Raw genomic sequence first — 25,150 nt, 5'->3', positions numbered from 1 at the left:
TGTAATGTAGTGAAGTGATGTCACACCACCAACTTAGGAAAGTCTATTTGAAAGCAAATACCTCATCCTTTCACATGCTTTCCACCAGTGCTTCTTTAGGAAGCTGATGTTGCAATCCAGCTGCCAAGTTTTCAGGTGGATCCAATAATAGTATAGCATGGATGAAGGAACAGATGTCTGAATTTCTGTGACGAGACTTCTGCTGCTCACATTCACAAGTGAAACAAAGATTGAGCTTGGTAGCGAGAACAGGATGGCAATAGCATCTTACCTCTAGCTAGTGCAACAACTGACTCCTCTCTCCTTGCTTATTTTTCTCTCAATATATAGATCTCTGTCTCTATTTCTTTTTTCCTGGATCCCTACCCCTCAGTTTTATTACAGAACAACCCCCAAAATAACATCTTTTCACTTTAAGGCTGTGCTTTCACAAGTAATTACACTTGAGACACACTGCTGTGATATGGCATTGCCACTGCCTTCCTGAGACAGAGCCCTGTAATTCACACTAATCTGTTATTATTTTTGTTATTGTTTATTTGTAGTACTGGAGCTCCTAAGATCAAGACCTCATTGTGCTAGAACCTATACAGTCACTTATTGAAAAGTCCCTGCCCCAAGATCTTGTAATTTAGATTACAATAGACCACACTACGGGAATGAAACAAGCAAGATAGGGATGGGAAGAAAGCAGGGGAGGGGGAGGATGAGGTAACAGTAAAAACAGTCCCTAGCGCAATGAGCTTCAGTCATGGCTTTTTTAGAATTTAAGATCCGATGTACAGCTTGATTCATCCCTGCAATGGAGTTATACTGGTGTAAAACTGGAGTAACATGGTAGTGAATCACATCATAATCTGTTTTTCCCCATTTTTCTTAGTCACAAAGTGTATATATAATATGTTTACTTTTGATCCATACATAGCAGCTCTGTCAAGAGAACTGCACATAGGAACCTTGAGCTGTCCCATTTTCTTTTCAGTTTAGTGATTTATTTCTATGCCACTATGAGCTAATAGATCATGAACTAACCAGCAGTCCTTTGATCACTGTAGATCTGCAGCTGGTGAAAGAAGCATGTGGGGTTGGGTAAATTGACAGAAGCAGGTTGAAGAACTCTTTTGATGAAGAGATTGTATCCCTCTGTCTCTTTACACAGTGCTGAATATCAGCTACAGGACACATTTTACAGAGTACTTAAGGAAAGGGAATGTTTTTGTTGCATCCTAGTGGCAGGTGGCAGCCTGCCGTTGGATCTTCATAATTCATATTTTTTTGAATTTTAAAACCGCAGGAAACACAACAGGCTATTTGCAAGTCAGCTGTGTAAACACATCTTCCATCCAATAACCAATGAATTCTTGATGAGCAAGGAGCATGTGAATGGTATTGGATGATATGTACCTAGCATATTAGCTTATCATATCATAAAATTTCATTTAATCACACACACACACACTCAAATCTTTAGTACTGAAAAGCACTGGAAAAAATTCTTACTGGTGATCAAACCCTGGCCAGTTATTTATAATTAAAAAATAGTTTAACTGTTTTCCATCATTTTGGAAATCTTACCGCTCTCTAGTTTCTTCTAGGCAAAAAGGCAGCAACCTGGTCCAGACCTGCAAGCTAAAAAAATAAACTTCAGCCATTTGCTAAACCACAAAAGGAGGAAGTATTTATAGTTTGTGAAATTCATGCCGGCTGTCTTCGTTCAAGGGATGAAAACCATTACTTTTAGATAAATTAACGTGTACCTATGTAAAAACTCTAACAAACTGTAGACTGCTGGGTACTGACAGCCAGTAACTCTTTTACAGTTTCTGGTCTTTCAGTTTTTCTTCTGATTTTTATTTATTCATTTTCAGTTTATAAAATGCCCCCCATCTTTAAGATTCTGATGGTGGGATTTTCAGAAGAGTTTAATGTTGGCCAACTCTGTTGGTCCTGCTTTGAGCAGGGGGTTGGACTAGATGACCTCCTGAGGTATCTTCCAACCCTAATCTTCTATGATTCTATGCACTCTGGTCCTTTTGAAGTCAATGGAAAAACGTTCATTGATTTTAATTGGAGTAGACTTAGACCAGTTGTCACCAACCTGTTGATCGTGATCGACTGGTCGATCCTGGAGCCTCTGCCAGTCGATCGTGATCTCCAGGCCGTTAAAAGTCTGGCGGCACAGTGTGGCTCAGGGAGGCTGCCTGCCTGCCGTGGCCTCACACCACTCCTGGAGGTGTCTGGCTACTGGCACATCTCTGCAGCTCGTGCGGGGGAGGTGGCTCTGCGTGCTGCCCCTGCCCCCACCACTGTCCCCACAGCTCCCATTGGCCAGGAACTGGGGGCGGCACTTGCAGGCACAAGCAGTGAACGGAGAGCCACTGGCCCCCTCCCCTGCAGGGGCCCCAGAGATGTGCCGGCAGCCAGATGCTTCTGGGAGTGGTATGGGGCCATGGCAGACAGGCAGCCTGCCTGAGCCCCATTGTACTTCCGGCTGGGCACTGCCTGTGGTAAGTGCCTCCCGAACGGAGCCTGCATCTTGCACCCCCTCCCACACTCAACCCCCTGCCCCAACCCGGAGTCCCCTCCTGCACCAAACTCCCTCACCCTCTCCTGCACCCCAACACTCTTCCCCAGCCTGGAGCCCCCTCCTCCATCCAAACTCCCTCCCAGAGCTTGCACCCCTCACTCCTGCACCCCAACCCCCTACCCCAGGTTCAGCCTGGAGCCCCCTCCCACACTCCGAACCCTTCGGCCCAAGCCCTGAGCCTGCACCCCCTCCTGCATCTGAACCCCCTGCCCCAGCCCGGTGAAAGTGAGGGGAGAGCGAGCGACGGAGGGAGAGGGGAATGGAGTGAGTGGTGCGTGGCTTCGGGGAAGGGGAGTGGGCCTTGGGGAAGGGGTAGGGTAGATCCTGAGTTGACCTTAAATTCAAAAAGTGATCTTGTGCGTAAAAAGGTTGGAGACCACTGACTTAGACCAATGATGACTGCTTTTTGAAAAATACATTATGAGTGTTATATTAATTTCAAGCGTCAAAAGAGTTAAAGGTGTTATAAAACCAACATAAAACAGTGAGGACTCTGGGTTTTTACTATGGAGACCTTGATTTACTTGGAAAACACCAGAAAGCACCCATTCTAAAATTGAAAGTTTATTGGTCAAATACAAAAAGAGCAAGAAAGGAAACAAGCATGTATACTGAAACTGAAATTGAGTGACTATGTAAACCAAACTTAGTCAGACCCTATCAAATTCTCTCTCCTTTTGGCATTAAAATATCAGTCTCTTATTTTGATTAATAACCTTTCTTTGATGAAACACGTTAATTTTATTCTCAGTCCTGATGTGTGAAGGACATTCATATATCCTGTTTTAAACAAACACACAGCCACAAGGTGGAAGAGAGATAGCATCGAAAAGATACGTGAAACATGGCTTTGTTGATGTTTTTGGAACACTGTGTTGCGGATTAATTACGACTGGATGCTTTGGCTGGCAAGTCAACCATGACATCTGCTGCTTGGACCCTGGTTCACATTCTGGTCATGGATGTCATCTCATTGGATCCTATCTCCACAGGCAAGGCAGGCTTGGATGAATAGGATATAGTTGATTTCAGGATTCAGTGAAAAGCCAGGAGACTGAGAGATCGCATAGGAGGAAAGAACCATTGGGGGCAGAAAGCAACCCAACAAGGGAAGGGAAAACCAGTACAGGATCTTCTGTCACCTTTGTGGTGTGGACAGTTAGATATCCCCACTGATGGACTGAGGACTGGATATCATGATAATGTGATGACTTTCAGCACTTGCAGGAGAAAACAAAGTTCCTTAAACAAGAGAAAGGCCAGGCAGCCTTCCTCTTGGGAAGAAAGCCCCTTAGCCAGGTCTGTTCTTTCTGACTTGAGATGCAGGAAGCTGAGATTAGTCGAGATGAGATGCAGTGTTGGCAGGTTCGGGGATGAGCTGGGGGGGAAGATGATTTTTTTTCTTTTCCCCAAAGTCTCTTTTTAAGAACCCTGAAAAGGAGTAAAAGTGGGTGGCATATTGTATCCTTATTATTTTGCCTACCAATTAAATACATTTCAGTAAGGCCAAACTTGGCATAGGTAACTTTGCTTCCACATCTTCTTGATTACTAAGTATGAGCTCATTACAGTCCTTGAGACTTATATAAATATGCCATTTTTGTTTGGACTAATCTAGTTATTCTGTCTGGTTTTCTTGCACCTGTTCGTAACATTCATTTATTACGAACAACTTCACCTGTTTTCCACGAACATAAGAACGGCCATATTAGGTCAGACCAAGGGTCCATCTAGCCCAGTATCCTGTTTTCTGACAGTGGCCAATGCCAGCTGCCCCAGAGGGAATGACCAGAACAGGTAATCATCAAGTGATCCATTCCCTGTCACCTATTCCCAGCTTCTAGCAAACAGAGGTTAGGGACACCATCCCTGCCCATCTTGGCTAATAGCCTTTGATGGACCTACTCTCCATGAACGTATCTAGTTCTTTTTTAAACCGTGTTATAGTCTTGGCCTTCACAATATCCTCTGGCAAGGAGTTCCACATGTTGACTGTGTGTTGTGTGAAGAAATACTACCTTTTGTTTGTTTTAAACCTGCTGCCTATTAATTTCATTTGGTGACCTCTAGGTCTTGTGTTATGAGAAGGAGTAAATAGCACTTCCTTATTTACTTTCTCTACACCAGTCATGATTTTAATAGACCTCAATCATATCCCCCCTTTGTTGTCTCTTTTCCAAGGTAAAAAGTCCCAGTCCTATTAATCTTTCCTCATACAGAAGCCGTTCCGTACCCCTAATAATTTTTTTTTCCTTTTCTGAACCTTTTCCGATTCCAGTATATCTTTTTAGATGGGGTGACCACATCTGCACACAGTATTCAAGATGTGGGTGTACCATGGATTTAGAGCCTATATGATATTTTCTGTCTTATTATTTATCCCTTTCTTAATGATTCCCAACATTCTGTTCACTTTTTTGACTACTGCTTCATATTGAGTGGATGTTTTCAGCGAACTATTCACAATGACTCTAAGATCTCTTTCTTGAGTGGTAACAGTTAATTTAGACTCCATCATTTTTTATGTATAGTTGGGATTATGTTTTCCAATGTGCATTGCTTTGCATTTATTAACATTAAATTTCATCTGCCATTTTGTTGCCCAGTCACCCAGTTTTGAGAGATCCTTTTGTAGCTCTTCGCAGTCTGCCTGGGACTTAACTATCTTGAGTAGTTTTGTATCATCTGCAAATTTTGCCACCTCACTGTTTACCCCTTTTTCCAGATCATTTATGAATATGTTGAATAGTACTGGTCTCAGTACAGACCCTTGGGGACACCACTATTTATCTTGCTCCATTCTGAAAACTGACCATTTATTCCTACCTTTTGTTTCCTGTCTTTTAACCAGTTACCAATCCATGACAGGACCTTCCCTCTTATCCCATGACAGCTTACTTTGCTTAAGAGCCTTTGGTGAGGGACCTTGTTAAAGGCTTTCTGAAAATCTAAATACACTATATCCACTGGATCCCCCTTGTCCAAGTGCTTGTTTACCCCCCCAAAGAATTCTAGTAGATAAGTGAGGCATGATTTCCCTTTACAGAAACCATGTTGACCCTTCCCCAACAAATTATGTTCATCTATATGTCTGACAATATTGTTCTTTACTATAGTTTCAACCAGTTTGCCCAGAACTGAAGTCAGGCTTACCAGCCTGTAATTGCTGGGAACACCTCTGGAGCCCTTTTTAAAAACTGGCATCACATTAGCTATCTTCCAGTCATTTGGTACAGGAGCTGATTTAAATGATAGGTTACAGACTACAGTTAGTAGTTCTGAAATTTCACATTTGAGTTCCTTCAGAACTCTTGGGTGAATCCCATCTGGTCCTGGTGACTTATTACTGTTTAATTTATCAATTTCTTCCAAAACCTCCTCTAACAACACCTCAGTCTGGGACAGTTCATCAGATTGGTCACCTAAAAAGAATGGCTCAGATTTGGGAATCTCCCTCACATCCTCAAGCGTGAAGACTGATGCAAAGCATTAATTTAGTTTCTCCACAATGGCCTTATTATCCTTAAGTTTCCTTTAGCATCTCAATCATCCAGTGGCGCCACTGGTTGTTTAGCAGGCTTCCTGCTTCTGATGTACATGGTTAATTCTCAGGCAGGCAAAAAGTCCCAGGCTACTGTGACATCTAATTAACTTTTTCATCATTTCACAGTTGATCTTAGAGTACACTTTGTAGGCCCAAGTGTACATATAAATACAACAAGAAACAATATATTGATTAATGACATGTAAAATGAATTCCTTCAATGCCATCTTAATGCATCATCCTCACATCATCCTCCACAGTTCAAGGACAGAATAAATAGATGAACATAAGACATGTCATGAAGATAAAATCAAAGATGGTTTTGTTGGGCCAACAGAGAGAGTGAATTCCATAGTCAAGGGAGGGCCATTCTCTGAAAATAGCACCAAAATTTGAATCAAGGGACAGGACGTTAGAAGAAATGATTCCAGATGATCTTATCTCCCACAAGATAGGTAGACCGGGGGAATAGTTGCCTCTAAGATAGCCAGGAGCCACCATTCAGGACTTTTAAATCAAGATCAACACTTTAAATTTAATCCACAAGTGAAATAGGAACCAGTTTATGATTATTACTATAACATGTGCATCCAGATGCCTTCAGATTCAGAAACATTCCAAAATTGTAAACCTCATCAACAAATGCAAATCCCTGAGGGTGGATGTCAACCCTTCATGCCCTTAAGATGCTTGCCCATACTTCCGGCATACATCTTGTCAGGATGAAGCCTCAGCCAAATCATTCTCATCCAAGCCTCTCTCAGTGCCAGACATGAAGAAAGCAAACAGACCACACTGTCCAGGTCCAGTGAAAAGGATAGATAGATTTAAAAGTCATCGACATAGTGATAGTGCTGCAACCCGACTCACCTCATTATCTGTCTTACCAGCCTCATACATGCGGGAAGATTGACAAAATGGGAGAAAATGGGGAATAACACATGACTGATGTTAGTCATATTGCTTAATGGGCTACTGGAAGATGTTCAGATACTATAGTGATGAGCATGGTATAAGAATCTGCATAGAATAGAATGGGATGAGGGTTCTTGGGCAGATAAGAAGTTGCCTAACAGCAATACCTGGGACCTTCCAAAGATGGAGCCATTGTAGCATTATATAATGCTACAGGGTTGGATGATTTAAGGAAAAAGTACTGGTCTGTGGTATCAAGCGCTGCTGATAGCAAGAGCTGCAATATGTTGGAAAAAGGGAATTTGAGTTGATTTGAATTTTCTGCATTTGAGCACGTTATATTGTGTGTGTGTGTGTGTGTGTGTGTGTGTGTGTATTGGGAAGTTTGGGTTGAGACCACTGAAAGAATATATAATACAGTTGCAGACTTGAGAGTTGGTTCAAAGAATTCCATATCCAACTCTGCATTTTTCAGAAGCCATTAAAATGCTGTGGATCATGCAGAGGTCTAAACTGAAAGGTGGCTTTGAGATCTAAAACATTACAAAGCTTCCAACATTTGGAGCACAAAAGAGCTTGTTTATTTTTCCCTTCCTTTACCTGATGCCAAAAACATTTGAAACATGACTTGTCAGTAAATGATTCCTCTGTATACCAGTTACACCACTGATGACCGGGGATGTGTCAGTGTCAAATATTTCAGTCTTGTCCTGAAGGGATAGATATTTTCTTTTTATAGTACATCCTCATTTACCAGTTGCTAGACTGTCCTCTGAGCCACTGGTAAATTCTGATTTCTAGAAAGCTTTATCAGAATATGATAGAGAGAAATACTAACTTAATTCTTCCTCTGATTTCTGCCACTGACAATCATTATTATAGAGGGATTTGGGAGCTCCCTGTACTTCAGGCTTGCATAATAGTTACCATTCTGTTCCATTGTTTTAATAGCTCATAGCTTTCTGAAACTTTCACATTTCAGGTTGATTTTTTTTTCCAGAATTGCCCTCTGGTTTTATTTCCAGGATAGATGATTTTTTTTCCTGTATGGTTTCAGCAAAATGTTTCAGCTGTATTGGCATGAGAAGAGCAGGAAAAGGAGAAAAGAAACACCTTTCTAATGATCAGAAAATGACATGACCTTTTAAAAACAGCTAAGGCAATAAAATGGCGGGGTAGGGAGAAAGAGTGTAACAATTGAAATTTGTCCTGGAAAAAGCCCTCAGTGAGGAAAAGTGTCTTTCAGTGTTCTGGTGAAAACTGGTTTGGAATTGACTAAGCCTTTGAGCCTTTGTAAATAGCACTTCATGCACAATACAGTTCTGGGTTTACTCTTAGAACTTTTCTAAATATTCAGAGTGAAGATGGGCTATGCTGCAGATTCATACCCAATTCTTTGGTTCCTGAAATACCACAAATTGGTTAGGATTCATTTCCAAACATTTCTGGGAAACTGGTAGACCTGGTTGATGGGATGCTTCTCATCCTCATCCTGTGTGAATGAAGCAGGGTTCCTGTAGAAAAGAAAGCCTGTGATCATATAATTAAAGCAGGCATTGTAATACATATGCAAAAGAGAGCCATATTAAAGTTACAGGGCTACTTTAATACTGGCATTTCCCAACTTTTGAGAGCTTTGTTTTGCAACTTTAATAATATTCTCTTAGCATAGTGTTTGTTTAGGGAAGATTATATGTGTATGTATATAGTTCCCTGAATTCATTTCTATATTTAACACAATATAACATCAGACTCTTTTCACAGCAACCTGAGAGACAAGTGAAGCACCCTGTAGTACTGAGTAATTTTCTGTATATGCTAGTTAAACAGAGTCCATGAAAGTCATTTATATGGCCACCATATAGTACATTGTATTTAGCATGCTAATTGATGAAGTGTAATGAAATAGACCAAAGGTGAAAACTTGCTGAGGTTTACAGAGGCTTGGAATTAAATTACAACACTAACAGCTAGGTTGTGCCAGTAGGCTCAGTCCTGCAATCAGTAACATGGGCAACCCAAACACATGGTAATAGAACCTTTCTGCTATACAACACTATGATGTGCTCTTACATGCCCTATATTTTACAGATAAACTGTTTTAGAAATGTTTCAAAATATTTGATCACCACTGTTTCTTGTATCCTTAGCTCCGCAAGGGCACAAGGTACTGGAACCTTAAACCTGTCATTGATCCAGGAATGAATGCTGCCCAAGCTGAGCCTCAGGCCATTGTAATTTTCAGAGGAAAATGTCAGAGTCTGGAGGAATGATGGGAAATTTCTCTTGCATGTTGATATATGTGCGGCAGATGTTAGATGTTACTCAGCTGTTTGGAGTGTTGGAAGTAGCTCTGGGAGAAATGGATTAGTGGGCAAAGTGCAGGCGAGTGCAGTACATGATAAATATATATTATCCCAAGTATCTTTGCAATGTACCACGAGATCCATAATTAATGATATTATGTATATTATATATTGAAGCTGTACAATCAAAGAATATATTATCATGTTTTCCTTTACAAAATCAAATTAATTTGCAATATAGGTTGCACACAAATGTTGCCCAGACCTGGAACATTGCTGAACTTTTAAACATATCTAGTTTGTGGCTCAGTCAGACTTTAATGTGATTACTAATGACTGCTATATTTTGTGAAATGTAGTTGTTTTTACTTCTGGTACAAAAAAATTTCCAGGAGGTTACATTCAGGTAGATTCTAGACGAACGTTACTTTGCTAGTTTATTTGTTCAGATCCAGTAAACTCTATTGTGCACCTTGACGGAAAAGCTAAAGTGGAAGCATTATGTATCCTGAGGAAACATAGTTCACAGACAAGTGCACAGTAAGACAAATCTTGGTTGTCTTATTCATGCAAGTAGATCCATTGACTTCAGTGGGACTATGCACCTGAGTAAAGCAAGCAGGATTTGTCCCAATGCATATTAAATGCTTTTGAATATGAGATTCCATATTCTACCTTCAAGTTATCATTATTTACTCCTGGTTCTTTGTCTCATACTCCTTGTTGAACTTTATTTTAAATCTAAAATTTTCTTTCATAATGTGACTGAAATTGCTGCTGAATAAAGTAAAACTTCATTGGTACGGGATGACTTCTAGAAAGTGTCATCGAGTAGTTTGTAAAACCACGAGAAGGCAGTCATAACTCACAAGTGCTGCGGAAATCAAAAAGATTGTTTGTGCTCATTTGTTTATACAGCTTTGTTTATCTAGTAGTTTTTGTGTCCATTTTTAGTAGACACTGTGGTAGAAAGAAGAAACGTAATCTCCATTAAAGGCCTAAATTAAACCATAACAATGTGTGGTATATAATTTTAAGACTACAGATCTCCTGTTCATTCTTCTGTTAATGTGGTTTAGATTTTGACAGCTGCCTCACCAGGAGTTTATTAGCTGTGATGGCCAGTCAAGAAACACTGAAGTCTCTGGAGTTTCTGTAGCACTAGATCTTGACTTTATTTTTTTTTAAAATCACTCAGAAAATATTTATCAATTTTATTTTGCTGGGTCATATCTTTTTGATGCATTAGCTTTACAGATTTCACTATAAACTTAAATAAACACAGTCTGTTAGGTAAAGTAAGAATAATCTTTGAAATCATTCACAGGAATTACATAGGATCAGTAAAATGTCATGGAGAGGCTATTTTACTATCATTTTCTTTCCTACCTGTCTATAAAAGTGAAACATAGATACCAGTGTAGCATTGAAGTCCACAGAGTTGCATTGGTGTAAAACCAATGTAAATGATAGGGAAATTAAGCTCATACTTTCTGCACATAACAGCACTGTTCGTAATTTGACATTGATTGATAATTTGGGATGTAGTTTTTCCTAAAATAGTATTGGTGGCTAATCTAGATAATTAAATTCCATATCTATTGTTAGGCTCTATGTTATCCATGGCAATTGAATTTTGGTTTGTGCTTATAGGGATGCAATTAAGTCTTCAAAACAGATCATTAGACATGTCAAAGCTTCATAACTTCTGACAAGCAGTGATCCTTATAGCTTCAGTCTACTGGGTTAGCTGAAAATCCAGGTTTACTTTTCTGCAGCCTAGGTAGTTGTGACATAGCTATGGGTTTTGTTCAGAAATATGTGTATTCCATTTTGCTATGAAGGGCTACACGGTATACAGAGTTCTCCTACTCAAAGCAATAGCTGCACTCCAAATATGTATTCCAAAATATGGACTACTGTTTTGGATTTCTTCCCAGGGAATCTCAGCCCCAAGTTGCCTGCAATAGACAAACAACTAATCCCCCTTTTTTATTTACTTAAAGGATTCTAGAAGAAATGCCAGGAAAAGGAGGCCGTGATGATTTTATTTTACAAACCTCATTCCTGTTTGCCTAAATATCAGTCACAATCATTCCTATTTCCTTACACAAATAATACCTAAAACTAATGCTCATTATTATTTGCCCTCTCACACTACAACTTACCACGTCACTGAACCTTGATAATTACATTTGTTATTTCTTTTGCTTATTAGACCAAATTTCAATAGGTCAAATACAGAGCCTTTACTCCATAGTTAATCAGTTGAGGCAAAACTCACAGTAAAAGAACAACCTATGTAGAAAAGAGAAAAGTCTGTGGGTATCAATCTGTGGAGTTTCCTAGCAGTTCTTCTGGGTTCTTCTCCGTCCTCCCCATGGCAGACGCCAGGGGACCAGCCCCCAAAACCATTAGATCCCTGGGATGGTCTTAGATGGCTCTGTATTCTGGCAGACCACCGTATGCAAGTCTTGTGCCTCTGTGCTGGCTCTTCCAAATGCTGCCCTGAGAATTACCCTCAAGAGGGACAAGCAAGTAGAAGCTAACACAGCCTATATCACTGGGTTCAGTTAGGAGAGAAGCCCAGGTTGTTCACCCACTCCCTCCTTGCCATCTCCAAATGTGCAGTGCTGGATCCTACCCCGTCCCTTTCTCTCCAGTCAAGAAGTTCTTGCAGGATTGGAGTCTGTAGGGAAAGCATACCACAGAGGCAAAACTCTCTTCCTCTGCAGTGACAGACCCTCTTCCATACACATATGTATGTGGAAGGGAACATGGGGCCCTAAGCAGGACTCCAGGATCTGGCCTTGTGGGTTTCGGTCTATTACATGACTTATTTAATTCAAAGTCAGCTCTTGTCATCATTTATTTCATCCATGGCATTGTATCAATTTAAAAGATGAAGTGATTTTCACTTCCAAAGAGGAAAGTGTTATGGATCATCAACAACATGCAGCTTCTCATTGATTTTCAACCTAGTAGTAAGTACAATCATGTTTTACTGTATTTTGCCCCACTTAACTTAAAAACCTACTCGATTGCCCCCACATGACTGGCCCAAGAACATTTTGTGAAAATGGGAGTTTGATACGGATCAGTAGTTAGCAGATCTGTTAGGCTATGTTTACACAGCAATAAAACACTCATGGCTGGTCCTTGTCAACTGACTTGGGCTTGTGAGGCTGCAAAATTATGGTGTAGATGTTCAGGCTTGGGCTGGAGCCCGAACTCTGGGACCCTGTGAGCGAGGAGGGTCCCAAAGCCCAGGCTCTTGTCTCAGCTCGAACATCCACACTGCAATTTTTCAGCCTCATAGCTCGAGTCCAGTGAGCCTGAGTCAGCTGACACAGGCCAGCCCAGGGTGTTTAATTGCTGTGAAGACATTCTCTTAGTGTCAAGAGAGAGTTTCTTGAACAGAGATCTTGCAGAAGCTTCTTTAATCTGGCATCCTGTGACTCCCCACAGAGAAACACTGAGAACCTCAACAAAAGGCAGGTCCACTAGTTGCTCACTGGTCATCAGTGTCCAGGAAGGATATGTGTCCTTAGTGGAAAAACTAGACACTGTACAGACAAGAACATGCCCTTACACTGGGTGGGAGGCGGATAAAGAGCTATTCTGGGCTTGTGTTGCACTAACAAGGCACACCTGCAAGGGTAGAAGAGAGGGTAAACAACAGACAGTGGGACCTGGAGGGGCCTAGGGAGCCCTGCCCTTCCCCACAAATGGTGGAGAATGTGGGCAAACTATGTCTGTTACAAAGGGTTTTTTAAAAAAAAGCCTTAGAGAGGATAGAGTCCAGCTGCTCTGCTCAAGATGGAATCAGAGTGGTGGTATAAATGGGTGGCAGAGATACCAAGAGATATTAACCAACCAAGGGACTAACTTCATCTCCCAACTGATGAAGGAATTATGCTTCCTTCTGAAGGTCAGGTCCCTGAAAACTATGGTAGACCAACCATAGATTGATGGTCTAGTAGAGTGGTTTAATAACACCCTGAAGGGAAAGTTAAAACGCTTTGTCAATGACAACCCTAAGCAGTGGGACTGGCTACTTCCAGCAGACGTTTTTGCCATTGGGGAGATCCCACAAACCTCTACAGGGCTCTTCCTATTCGAGTTGCTGTACGTCTGCCAACCACGAGGCATCTTGGACTTGCTATGAGGAGGGTGGGAAGAGCAAGATGTGGGGGCCTTACGTATGACCCAATATATCTGAGTTTAGAGAGAAAATTAGAAACATTGGGATGTTCACCAGGGAGAATCTGAGGAATGCAGCAACCCTAAGAAGATCTACTGGGATGGGAAGTTCAAGGAAGTGTTCAGGGAACTGAAAACATGACTATGGCAGGCACCCATGCTCTTCAACCCTGATTTTTCCTGGGAATTCATACTACATACAGATGCTTTGAACATCGGTCTCGGCACTGTCCTCTCACAGGACTTTGGAGGAGAAGAACATCCAATCCTATACCTAAGTAGGAAGCTATTCCCTAGAGAAAAGTCATACTTTGTTATTGAAAAGGAGGCATTAATGATCAAATGGGCGGTAGATGCCTTCAGGTATTACCTGTTGTGTAGCTACTTCTCCCTAATTGCTGATCTGAATCCACCCTTACGCTGGATTCAGACCATGAGGGACAAGAGCCCTCTTTTAATGAGATGATATCTTGCATTACATTCCTATAATTTCTGAGTAGAACAACAGACCACACTAACACTGATTTCTTGTCACAAGAGATCGGGGATGGAGTCAACCCCCCTGCCTCTGTGAATGGCCATCCCATCTTGAGGGAAGAGGTAGTGAAGGGACACGCCCTCACACTGGGTTGGAGGAGGCTAATGAACTATCCTGAGCCTGTGATGTGCTAACAAGGTGCACCTGCAAGGCTTGTTGAACCTGGAGGAGGAGAAGCCTAAAAGGGGAAACTTACCCCAGGCCTGTATTAAACACGGATAGATAACTCCTTCCCTATGCAATTTGAATCCCAGCTTCTGCAAATTAGAGGAAGTTAAATGGATGCGGAGAATGTTATTTCCTCTTCAAATGGATTCATTTCCATATTCCTGAAAATGGATTGCCTGTCATTTCTGCTTAGGTAAAAAGGAATCCCCAAGACCGTGTAAGAAATTCTCATTACTTGATCTGTGCTGTACATATAGATATACATGCAAACACCATAAACACGGTTAATTAGTAAGTGGGAGAGTGTGGTATCAGGAGAGAGAGAGAGAGAGAGAGAGAGAGAGAGGTTTAGGAAAAAGTGCTGTTTCACAGCCTATAATGTTCAGGCTGCAGAGACTGCTGACAGGTTAATGAAAAATGTTGGGAATAAGATGCCTGTATGAGCTGCATTTGTAGTGTTGTTAACTCATGTCATCCCCTTACTGTGTTCCTTAGCAGCAGCTATAGGTCTGTCTACTCAGTAGCTTTGTTTCATGCAGGTGACAGGCTGTCATATGAGGGACTTATTTCTACACTTCATTTGTGGGGTTTTCATTTTTGACAGAAGAAGCTTTTGAAGAATAGGCGTTTCAATCAAAAGTGAATCAAAGGTTGCAGAAAGGAACAGACTTTCAAAAACGATAATAGGGACATAGGGATTGTCATAACAGATCAGACAAGTGGTTCATTTAGCCCAGCCTCTTATCTCTAGCAGTGTCAGGTATCAGATACTTCAAAAGAAGGTTCAAGAAACCTCATAATGGAAAATTATGGAATAAGATGACAATGAGGGAAGTTATTTTTGTCATGGCTTGCATCCATAGCTGACAGTTTCCAGTTGCTTTGGAGGGGCATTGTGATAATACTTGTTAAAAGTACTTCCCTGTTCCAGGCCATGGATATAAACAAGGTTCTTGAACTTTTCAGTGCTTTGCATGCTTACAAATCCTCTGATCCGGCAGGGTGCTGAGAACTTTCTGTACACTGCTGGATTCCCTCTGTTTCCATTTAAACTATGGAGTGGAAGGCACAGAACACCTGTGCTTTTCATCTTGAAGGATCATGCCCAGTGACGTTACTGGCTGGGCAACTCAATAGCGCAGTGTGCATGCACACCTGTCAGAAACAATGCATCTAAATATCTTTATCTCATAAGCTTGAATTATATACTTGTAATGTTTCCAGGGCAAATGGCTTTGTCATCTTTCACTTTCTAATCACTTGCATTTGCGGTTCATTTGTTGTAAAATTCAGAAGTAAATTTTCAAAGGCAATCTGGCTTTAAATTTACACATCAAGTACAATGGTCAGATCATGGTCCCATTACAATCAATGGTAAAACTCCCACAGAATTAAATGGGACCTGGATTTGACTCTGTAGAAATACAGATAATGCAAGGGAACCTAGCAGGTAAAATGTCCAAGCTAAAATTCAGGAATTCAAATACTTTGAAACATAAAGTTCTATCCAGATGGGTTTGCATTTAAAAAAATCACTTCTCGAATGTAAATGATATTTGTATTAGTCATTTGCAAAAGGAGAGGAATCAGGGTTCAGAATTCTAGTTTCCATATTGTTCAAATAAAGCACTGAAAATTTTCTCTTTCACCTTATAAAGGATAACATTCAGTACATGTTAGTTTGTGTGCAGCTGACTCTGCTAAGTGATGGTTTTATGTGGCTCTGAACTTAGAATTGTTTTTTAATTGAGTACATACTAGTATACAGTAGGAAAATGCAAATGTTTGTAGATGTAAAACATTAAAAAGAAGGAAAGGCATCCATGTGGATATTTGTTGAGGGATTGTTCCAAGTACCAGATATAATTAAAAAGCAAGAATGTTTTTTTTGTTTCAGTAGAAGGGGCTGCCTCACTAGGATGTAAAACAATAAGTTGCTACTAATCTGTTATTGCAATCATTGCTATTTCTGTTACTTTTTTACATGAAGAAGTAAGAAAATGAAAGTAGCATGTAAAATATTGCTTTAATATTGCCACTGGCTAGATTTGTAAAGAGAACCATTACATTCTAGAGCGACATTGAGGATAACACTAAAGGATTCCCACTCGTGTGTGTTCTTTATAGAGATCCTAAAGTTTTATTTCAACTATTTATGTCTTTTTAAGGGGTTGTGCATGACTTCTCTTTTCATATTTAATTATTCTTGTGTCTATAAACGTTGTAGCTAGTAAAATTCTAAAATAATCACAGCTAAATATGAGATTGTATGTATGAAGGAGTGGCTTTATAGTAGATAATTGGGAAGATGGAAAGGCAAATACACATAAAATATTGAAATCAAATTATATGAGTCAAGAACCTTTTAAGACTGCTATTAAAATGAGCTTTGGATAAGTGGAGTACTGGTTGCTCATCTTTATATATATCATCTTCTCAGTTATTCCAGCAAATAGCTGTGATGCTAAAAACATCTACTCTGCCATATAAAAATAAACAAAACTAAAATTCATTACTGGAACTAAGTGGGATTTCCTGACCTACAGATGCAGGTACTCTCTTCTACCATATTCATCTCCAACAAGCATGTACATAATTTTAATTGCATTAATTGAGCTTGTAAAGTAGAAGTGTAATTCTTGTTAATTCAGTGTTTTTAACGTCTGTCCCTGTACTTCAGAATGGGCCTGATCCAAAGCCCCTAGAAATCAATGGACACACTTAAACTGACTTCAGTGGGCTTTGGATCAGGTCCAGTATACATAGGAAAGGAGTACTTGTGGCACCTTAGAGACTAACAAATTTATTTGAGCATAAGCTTTCGTGAGCTACGGCTCACTTCATCGGATGCATTCAGTGGAAAATACAGTGGGGAGATTATATACATAGAGAACATGAAACAATGGGTGTTACCATACACATTGTAACCAGAGTGATCACTTAAGGTGAGCTATTACCAGCAAGAGAGCGGGGGGAGGGGGGAACCTTTTGTAGTGATAATCAAGGTGGGCTATTTCCAGCAGTTGTCAAGAACGTCTGAGGAACAGGTGGTGGTGGTGGTGGTGGGGGAATAAACATGGGGAAATAGTTTTACTTTGTGTAATGACCCTTCCACTCCCAGTCTCTATTCAAGCCTAAGTTAATTGTATCCAGTTTGCAAATGAATTCCAATTCAGCAGCCTCTCGTTGGAGTCTGTTTTTGAAGTTTTTTTGTTGAAGTATTGCCACTTTTAGGTCTGTAATTGAGTGACCAGAGAGACTGAAGTGTTCTCCGACTGGTTTATGAATGTTATAGTTCTTGACGTCTGATTTGTGTCCATTTATTCTTTTACGTAGAGACTGTCCAGTTTGGCCAATGTACATGGCAGAGGGGCATTGCTGGCACATGATGGCATATATCACATTGGTAGATGTTAAATAAATTGGTTAGTCTCTAAGGTGCCACAAGACCTTCTTTTCTTTTTGCGAATACAGACTAACATGGTTGCTACTCTGAAACCTGTCAGTATACATAGGGTGACCAGATGTCCCTATTTTATAGGGACAGTCCCGATATTTGGGGCTTTTTCTTATATAGAGACCTATTACCCCCCACCCCCATCCCAATTTTTCACATTTGCTATCTGGTCACCAGAAGTATGCAGGTCCAAATTCAGAAAGGGCATGTACTGCATCCTACCACCTTCAGCTCTCTATTATAATCACCGAAAGTTGGAAATCAATGTTTGTAATTCAAGTCCTAGCCCAGCAAAGCGCTTAAGCATGTGCTTAACTTTAAACATGCAAGTTGTCCTGTTGATGTCTGGGACTATTCATGTGTTTAAAGTTAACCACGTGTTTAAGTGCTTTTGCTGTATCAAGGCCTTTGTGTCTGCTTTAAGGGAAAAAATGGACAAAATAATTTTCTTTCCTCTGCTTTTATCCACAGACCCCACTGTACAGAGTAGGTGAAAAATAATAGATGAGATTTTGGAAATTTGGGTAAACTTGCACCCCAGGGGGAGGAAGGACAATAGTGGTTTTAATCCACCTTTGCATTTTATCAATCCTGAGCGACTTTGGGGGCTGTAGAGACCCCTGTCATAACTTAGATTGCCCTACAAGCTTGTCAAAATTACATCAGCCTCCCCAAGCTGCCTTGTGAACTGGAGCATTGCCTAGAATCTCCACAGTGCTGCCTGCCTGATATGCTCTGACACATTCCTTCTGTTCTCAGTTCTGTTCCTCAGCATGCCTCTACGATCAGTGCTGGGTGAAGGGGTCTTCAGAAGGCAGCCTTATGGCTGGGTTCCTCTGTGCCTATGCTGGGGGAACTTTCTCCCAGTTGTAACCAGGACTTTTAAGGGACCTTTATGCCATGCTAGGCCTTTTACCCAATGTAAAGGGGCCAAGGCAGGGATGAGGACCTCACCCAATAACAACTAAACAATTGTCGGGATTGTTACTCATATTGGGCTTATATTGTAACATCAGTTTCCAAACAGAATTAGAAGAGAAGTTCAGTCTAAAAACTGATGGCATAATCTGGGCAATTTTTAATGACATATTTAATATTAATATATCATTTTTTTTCTTTTGTAGAACAATGGTTCTCTTGTTTGGTGCCAGAATCACAAACAGTGTTCAAAGGTAAGTGCTTCTTTAACTACCCGGGAGCTTACACTTTGGTTTTTGGAAATGAAACTTGTCTTTGACTTTAAGAAACTTGTCTTCCGAAGGAGCTGATAAAGATTTCTTCTAAAAAACACTCGCTATGGTAAAACATAGTCCTGTGGTCTTTATAGGAAGATAAAGCACCCAGAGAGCCATATCCTCTGCTGGTGGAAATGGGAATAGGCCTATAGCAGCAGTCAGTGGAATTATCCCAGTGTACACCGACTGAAAATCTTACCCATAATTTCTGTTTGACACAATGTTTTAGAGAAGCGAGTGAAGCAGCCAATCTTGTTAAAGTGTACATCCAATAACTCTCAGATACTCCAACATTAGACATTTCATTCAGTTGGATGCTTAATATACAGCATAGGACTGAATTTCTTGGACAAAATTATTTCACAAATTCCAGTGTTACCCTTTCTCAAGCTGACTCTTTGACCCCAGAAGCTTAGGGGGTAAGTGAGCTGATAACCAACTGATTTTGCTGGACAAGAATTTTGCTAGATTGCCTGGAGAGAAGCAACAATGCTTCAGCAGCATTAGAGGGTTAAAGTGGAACTACAGGGTCTAGTCACTGACTGCTCTTTTCATAAACACACAATGTTAGATGCATCCATTTCCTGCCTTAGTAATTCACCTGAAAACTGTGAAGAATGGGCAATGAGGAACGGTGGAAAAAAGGCCACAGACCCTAAATCTCCATGATGATGTAGGCCTACAATAATTTAGGCATTGTATCATGTAGTGATCTATATTCACTGTTTATTCCCTGATAGATTGACTATGAATGGGGTCAAACCCCAGTAGCATTATAATGGAATAGATCACTTACTAAAGAGGTGCATTGTTTAGTTGACGTAGCTGAGTGTACTCTGTTTTATGAAATCCAGACTCCCCATACGCAAAAAAGTTTGTGCATTACTGTTTTAACATAATCTGCTTAAAAGCTGATTCTAATATTAGCTGTAGCATATGGCGATCCTTGGTATATATTGTATCAACATTCCCACAGTAAGACTTTTAGATCATGTAGGAGCTAATCCAGCTCCCTTTGAAGACAGTGACATTTTTCTAATTGATGATACTGGAGGATCAGTCCCTTATTGAGCATGCTATTGCATGAAAATCAAAATACACCATAGAATGAGTATCAGTCTTATCAATGATAAAAAAGCTATATTTGTAAGTTACATTGCCTGCACATGAACAGTAGCATGTTGGTATCAGAAGAAAGAGTGAAAAATATTCCTACTAGCTCTTCTCAATTTCAATACTCAGCCATCCTGAATTCTCAGGGAAACAGGTTCTACTTGTTACACTGTTACAGAGAAACCTCACCACCCATAAAAGAGGTTCATTCAGAGTATGTGATACATCATAATTAAATCACCTCCTTAAGAATATGCAGGGACTTTCACATCCTTTCAATGATCTTGATGTAGCTTTCCCTTTTTATTATTGAGGCTGATACTGTACCTCCGCTAATCTCTGAAAGAAACTCACTGAATGGCTTTTGTCTGCATGAAAAAAGAAGGAAACAAACAAAAATGTGGTCCAACTTCTAAAGCAGGGCAGAGGTTAAATGAACATCCATTTGAGTCAGTGCCAAGTGCATAGCAGCCATACAACATATATCTTATCTAGCATGAATTTGAGGGCAACCTTTAGATTGAATTACTGTCTTGAAAGGATGAAAGACCGAATGTTCCAAGTTAAGATTTTTTTTTTAAACTGAAAACATGGCTATTATTCACATCTTGGATTGCTGAATGCTTAGAGTGCTCATAATAGCTTGTCTTATCATTCCCTAGTAGGTAGGAGGGTAACATAAATATTTTGCATAACAATAATAGGTTTGCCATTTATAAGGAAAATAAATAAATATGTATTAGACTGTATTCTTTGTGGTTCTGAGTCCATGGGAAATGTGATTTCCCAGAAGGTTTTTGCAGCAGGATTTACCCCATCATATTTTGCAATTTATAATTAAATAGGTGGGTTACATAAAAGCTGAGATTTCAAAGCAGTGCAGGGGATTTTGCCAGACATCTTCTATCCATATTTCCTCCACTGCTCTGGTCATCTCAACCAAAGGGTGTAAAGTGAAGACAATTTTTTAACATTTCAGAACAAATTTTTAAAAGGGCACCACCCAACTTTCACAGTGCACCTTTAGTTTTGTTCGCACAGTCCTTACGGGCACAGTTTTGTGGGGCAAATAACTATAGGCACAAGCGATGGCAATAGATGTTACCTTTTACCTCGTAAGCAAGTGCGTTCAGATAGTTGAACATTAAAATGACATCATTGGCCACCACAACTATTTGCAACTAATATATGACAGAGAAGTTTGTCAAGAAATCATGTCAGTAGCACATGGCATCTCTCTGAGAGACTGTGTGGTTAACTCATTGATTTATTTTTACATTCCATTATTTAAATTAGTGAAGTTTTTTTTCATCAACTCTGTAGACAATTTTAGAGAAAAAGGAAATTGGGTAGTAAAAACAAGAGATTTGAAAGGCCTTGGCATGATCAGGCATGTCCCTTGTATTTTGTACTAGTGCATTCCTTACCGCCTAGATGTTTTTTACATCAAATATTTAACTTACAATTTCCTAACTATTTAAAATCCATTACGTAGGATGCAAAAAATAAGAGATAGAAGAGAACAGTTAAATATTCCACTTTGTCTCCCCATCAGGATTGTTCCCTTATCTTATATTTTTCTAGAGTTTTCTCCATTGTAGGGACAAATCATTCTCTCCTGTGGTAAAACGTACATGTGGGAGCTTTGGGGAAGAAAATGCCCCTCCCCAAATCATTCTATCAATTGGGGAACTTAAGTTTTCTCATTGAAAAGGCCATGGATCCCTGTTTTGGCCTTGGTTGGCCTAGGATTGGCCCCCATTCCTCTTCTGAATTCTTGTGTGGCACAACTGAAAATTGAGTCCATAAACTTTCTACATCATTTTGTGTATATATAGTATCTAAACAAAAATTCAGCTTATTGCCATTCTAAGGAAATATTGTGTACACCTTTAATGCTGCTGTTTTTCTTTTTAAGGAAGCTCTTTATAAGGTCAACATAGTAATTAAAATACAATGGAAATTCATGTTGTTTATCTCATAACTCTGAAGTTACAGAATGATATTATACCAATAACCTCTAATACCAATGCGTGGGACAGTCTTGGTGGCTTGAAAACAGGAAATGTAAATTGAATATATCTGAGAACCATTCTTTTTTTCAAAGAGATGCAAAGGTAATGAACAGAAGTGATTACAGTTCTCACAGGACCAACTATAGACCAGTTATCCCAGTCTCAAATGACCATTTATTTTTTGTTATTTTAATGGAACAGGTCACAAAAGCATGACTATGAATGGCAAGATATGTACCACTGGTTTTGTATGTATGATTTCATCTAATACGATATCTCCAGTGACCTATTTCACAAGATAAAACTGAAGAGCACTATTTGAAGACGCTCTCCCATTTGGATATTAATAGATGGGCAATTTCAAAACTGTTAGCACAGCACAGTATGGGGAGGAGGTGAGCAGCCCTCAGTGGTGAAAGCACAGGTTAAGGACTATTTAGAGAAGATGGACATGCACAAGTCCATGGGTCCAGATCTAATGCATCCAATGGTGCTGAGGGAGTTGGCTGATGTGATTGCAGAGCCATTGGCCATTATCTTTGAAAACTCATGGCGATTGGGGGAGGTCCAGGATGATTGGAAAAAGGCAAATATAGTGCCTATATTTAAAAAAGGGAAGAAAGAGAACCTGGGGAACTACAGACCGGTCAGCCTCACTTCAGTCCTCAGCAAAATCATGGAGCAGGTCTTCAAGGAGTCCATGTTGACGCACTTGGAGGAGAGGAAAGTGATGAAGAACAGTCAACATGGATTCACTAAGGGCAAGTCATGCCTGATCAACCTGATTGCCTGATCAACCTGATTGCCTTCTATGATGAGATAACTGGCTCTGTGGATATGGGGAAAGTGGTGGATGTGATATATCTTGACTTTAGCAAAGGTTTTGATATGATCTCCCACAGTATTCTTGCTAGCAAGTTAAAGAAGTATGGATTGGATGAATGTACTATAAGGTGGATAGAAAACTGGCTAGATTGTTGGGCTAAATGGGTAGTGATCAATGGCTCGATATCTAGTTGGCAGCCGGTATCAAGCAGAGTGCCCCAGGGGTTGGTCCTGGGGCCGGTTTTGTTCAACATCTTTATTAATGATCTGGATGATGGGATTAATTGCACACTCAGCAAGTTTTCAGATGACACTAAGCTGGGGGGAGAGGTAGATACGCTGGAGGGTAGGGATAGAGTCCAGAGTCACCTAGACAAATTGGAGGATTTGGCCAAAAGAAATCTGATGAGGTTCAACAGAGGCAAGTGCAGAGTCCTGAACTTAGGAAGGAAGAATCCTATGCACCGCTACAAGCTGGGGACTGACTGGCTAAGCAGCAGTTCTGCAGAAAAGGACCTGGGGATTACAGTGGATGAGAAGCTGGATATGAGTTAACAGTGTGTCCTTGTTGCCAAGAAGTCCAATGGCATATTGGGCTGTATTAGTAGAAGCACTGCCAGCAGATTGAGGGAAGTGATTATTCCCCTCTATTCGGCATTGGTGAGGCCTCATCTGGAGTACTGTGTCCAGTTTTGGTCCCCCCGCTATAGAAGGGATATGGACAAATTGGAGCGAGACCAGTGGAGGGCAACGAAAATGATTAGGGGGCTGGGGCACATGACTAACGAGGAGAGGCTGAGGGAACTGGGGTTATTTAGTCTGCAGAAGAGAAGAGTGAGGGGGGGATTTGATAGCAGCCTTCAACTACCTGAAGGGGGATTCCAAAGAGGATGGAGCTAGGCTGTTCTCAGTGGTGGAAGATGACAGAACAACAAGCAATGATCTCAAGTTGCAGTGCGGGAGGTCTAGGTTGGATATTAGGAAATACTATGTCACTAGAAGGGTGGTGAAGCCCTGGAATGGGTTACCTAGGGAGGTGGTGGGATCTCCATCCTTAGAGGTTTTTAAGGCCCGACTCGCTAAATCCCTGGCTGGGATGATTTAGTTTGTGTTGGTCCTGCTTTGAGCAGGGGATTGGACTAGATGACCTCCTGCGGTCTCTTCAAACCCTAATATTCTATGATTCTATGATAGTTTGAAGTCCATTTCTGCAGTCACAAATAGGATTGTGTCTCAGTCCCCATTTATGGAGAAGATAGAAGCATTTGCCATGTAATATGTGGATGTAGTTCAAAGTGTTCCATATTTTCCATGGAAAGTCTTTGGTTGGTTCCTTGATGGGGTGTTTATTTGGGACACTGACAACCTTCTACCTTGCTCACCATTAATCTCTGGGGGGAAAAACCCTGAGTGTTTGAGCTCTTGCACTAAAACCAAAAAAGGTTCTCTGGATTGAGCTGGAATCTTGATATATTATTTAGGTCTTTGCGTATTGGAAGATCCTTGTTCCCTAAAATATGATAGAACTCCGGAAGAATTCTCATGTCACAGTGAACTTGGGTTGGGAAGACATGGTTGTGACACTGATTTTATTGTGCCAATAATCATCTGCATGAAGGTGTTAAATTGAGATTTGACAAGTGACCTGTGTGAGCTATGTGCCCGAATGGATGATTCTGCACAAGAGTGGACAAGGGCCAGTGAAGAGGTAGTAGAGCATTTGCATCAGCTCCCCAGGTTGTCCTTGTCGATTTCTGCATGAGATTTACATACATCTTTATTTTGTCTTGAATATTTTTCAAGTGCTAGTGGTATGTGAGGTTTTCATCTAATGTCAATGCAGGATATGTCAGGGTGTGATTGTGTCTTATCTGCTGGTGACAGAAATTCCTGTGTAGTTTTGGCCTTTTTCAGCTGTTTAGATGAGATGATGACATGACACTTTTAGTGAGGTTTGGTTTTAGCTGCCAATATAAGAAATATTCTTCCATGATTTTAAGATCCTCAGTTGGGATTTGCTCTGTGGCAGGTAAATACCATGCCAGTGTGGTCAAAGCACCATCAACTGCATAGGCAAATTTCCATAATGATTTTGGGGAAGGCAGCTGGTGAAAATATGAAACAAGATCATGCTAAGACTGATCCCTATGGTAGGTCATCATTAATAGCATATGGCCTGCTGACCGGGTCATCAAGGACAACATGAAACCTATGATTGGTCAGAACGTATCAGAAGAATGTTAT

General features: G+C 40.5%; 1 protein-coding gene across 2 annotated transcripts in view; it reads left to right on the top strand.

Annotated features, from left to right (window-relative positions):
• ANOS1 (anosmin 1) overlaps positions 1-25,150 on the top strand; it is a 175,900-nt gene that overhangs the window by 10,943 nt on the left and 139,807 nt on the right. For both annotated transcript variants that reach the window (XM_037899891.2, XM_037899902.2), the window contains exon 2: positions 18,843-18,890. In XM_037899891.2, the coding sequence (XP_037755819.2) occupies positions 18,843-18,890 (48 nt within the window). The remainder of the gene's footprint in view (positions 1-18,842; positions 18,891-25,150) is intronic.

This window comes from Chelonia mydas, chromosome 1, assembly GCF_015237465.2.
Source record: "Chelonia mydas isolate rCheMyd1 chromosome 1, rCheMyd1.pri.v2, whole genome shotgun sequence".
NCBI lineage: Eukaryota > Metazoa > Chordata > Testudines > Cheloniidae > Chelonia > Chelonia mydas.
The sequence above is the reverse complement of the archived record's forward strand: the minus strand, read 5'-3'. Positions and strand labels throughout refer to the sequence as shown.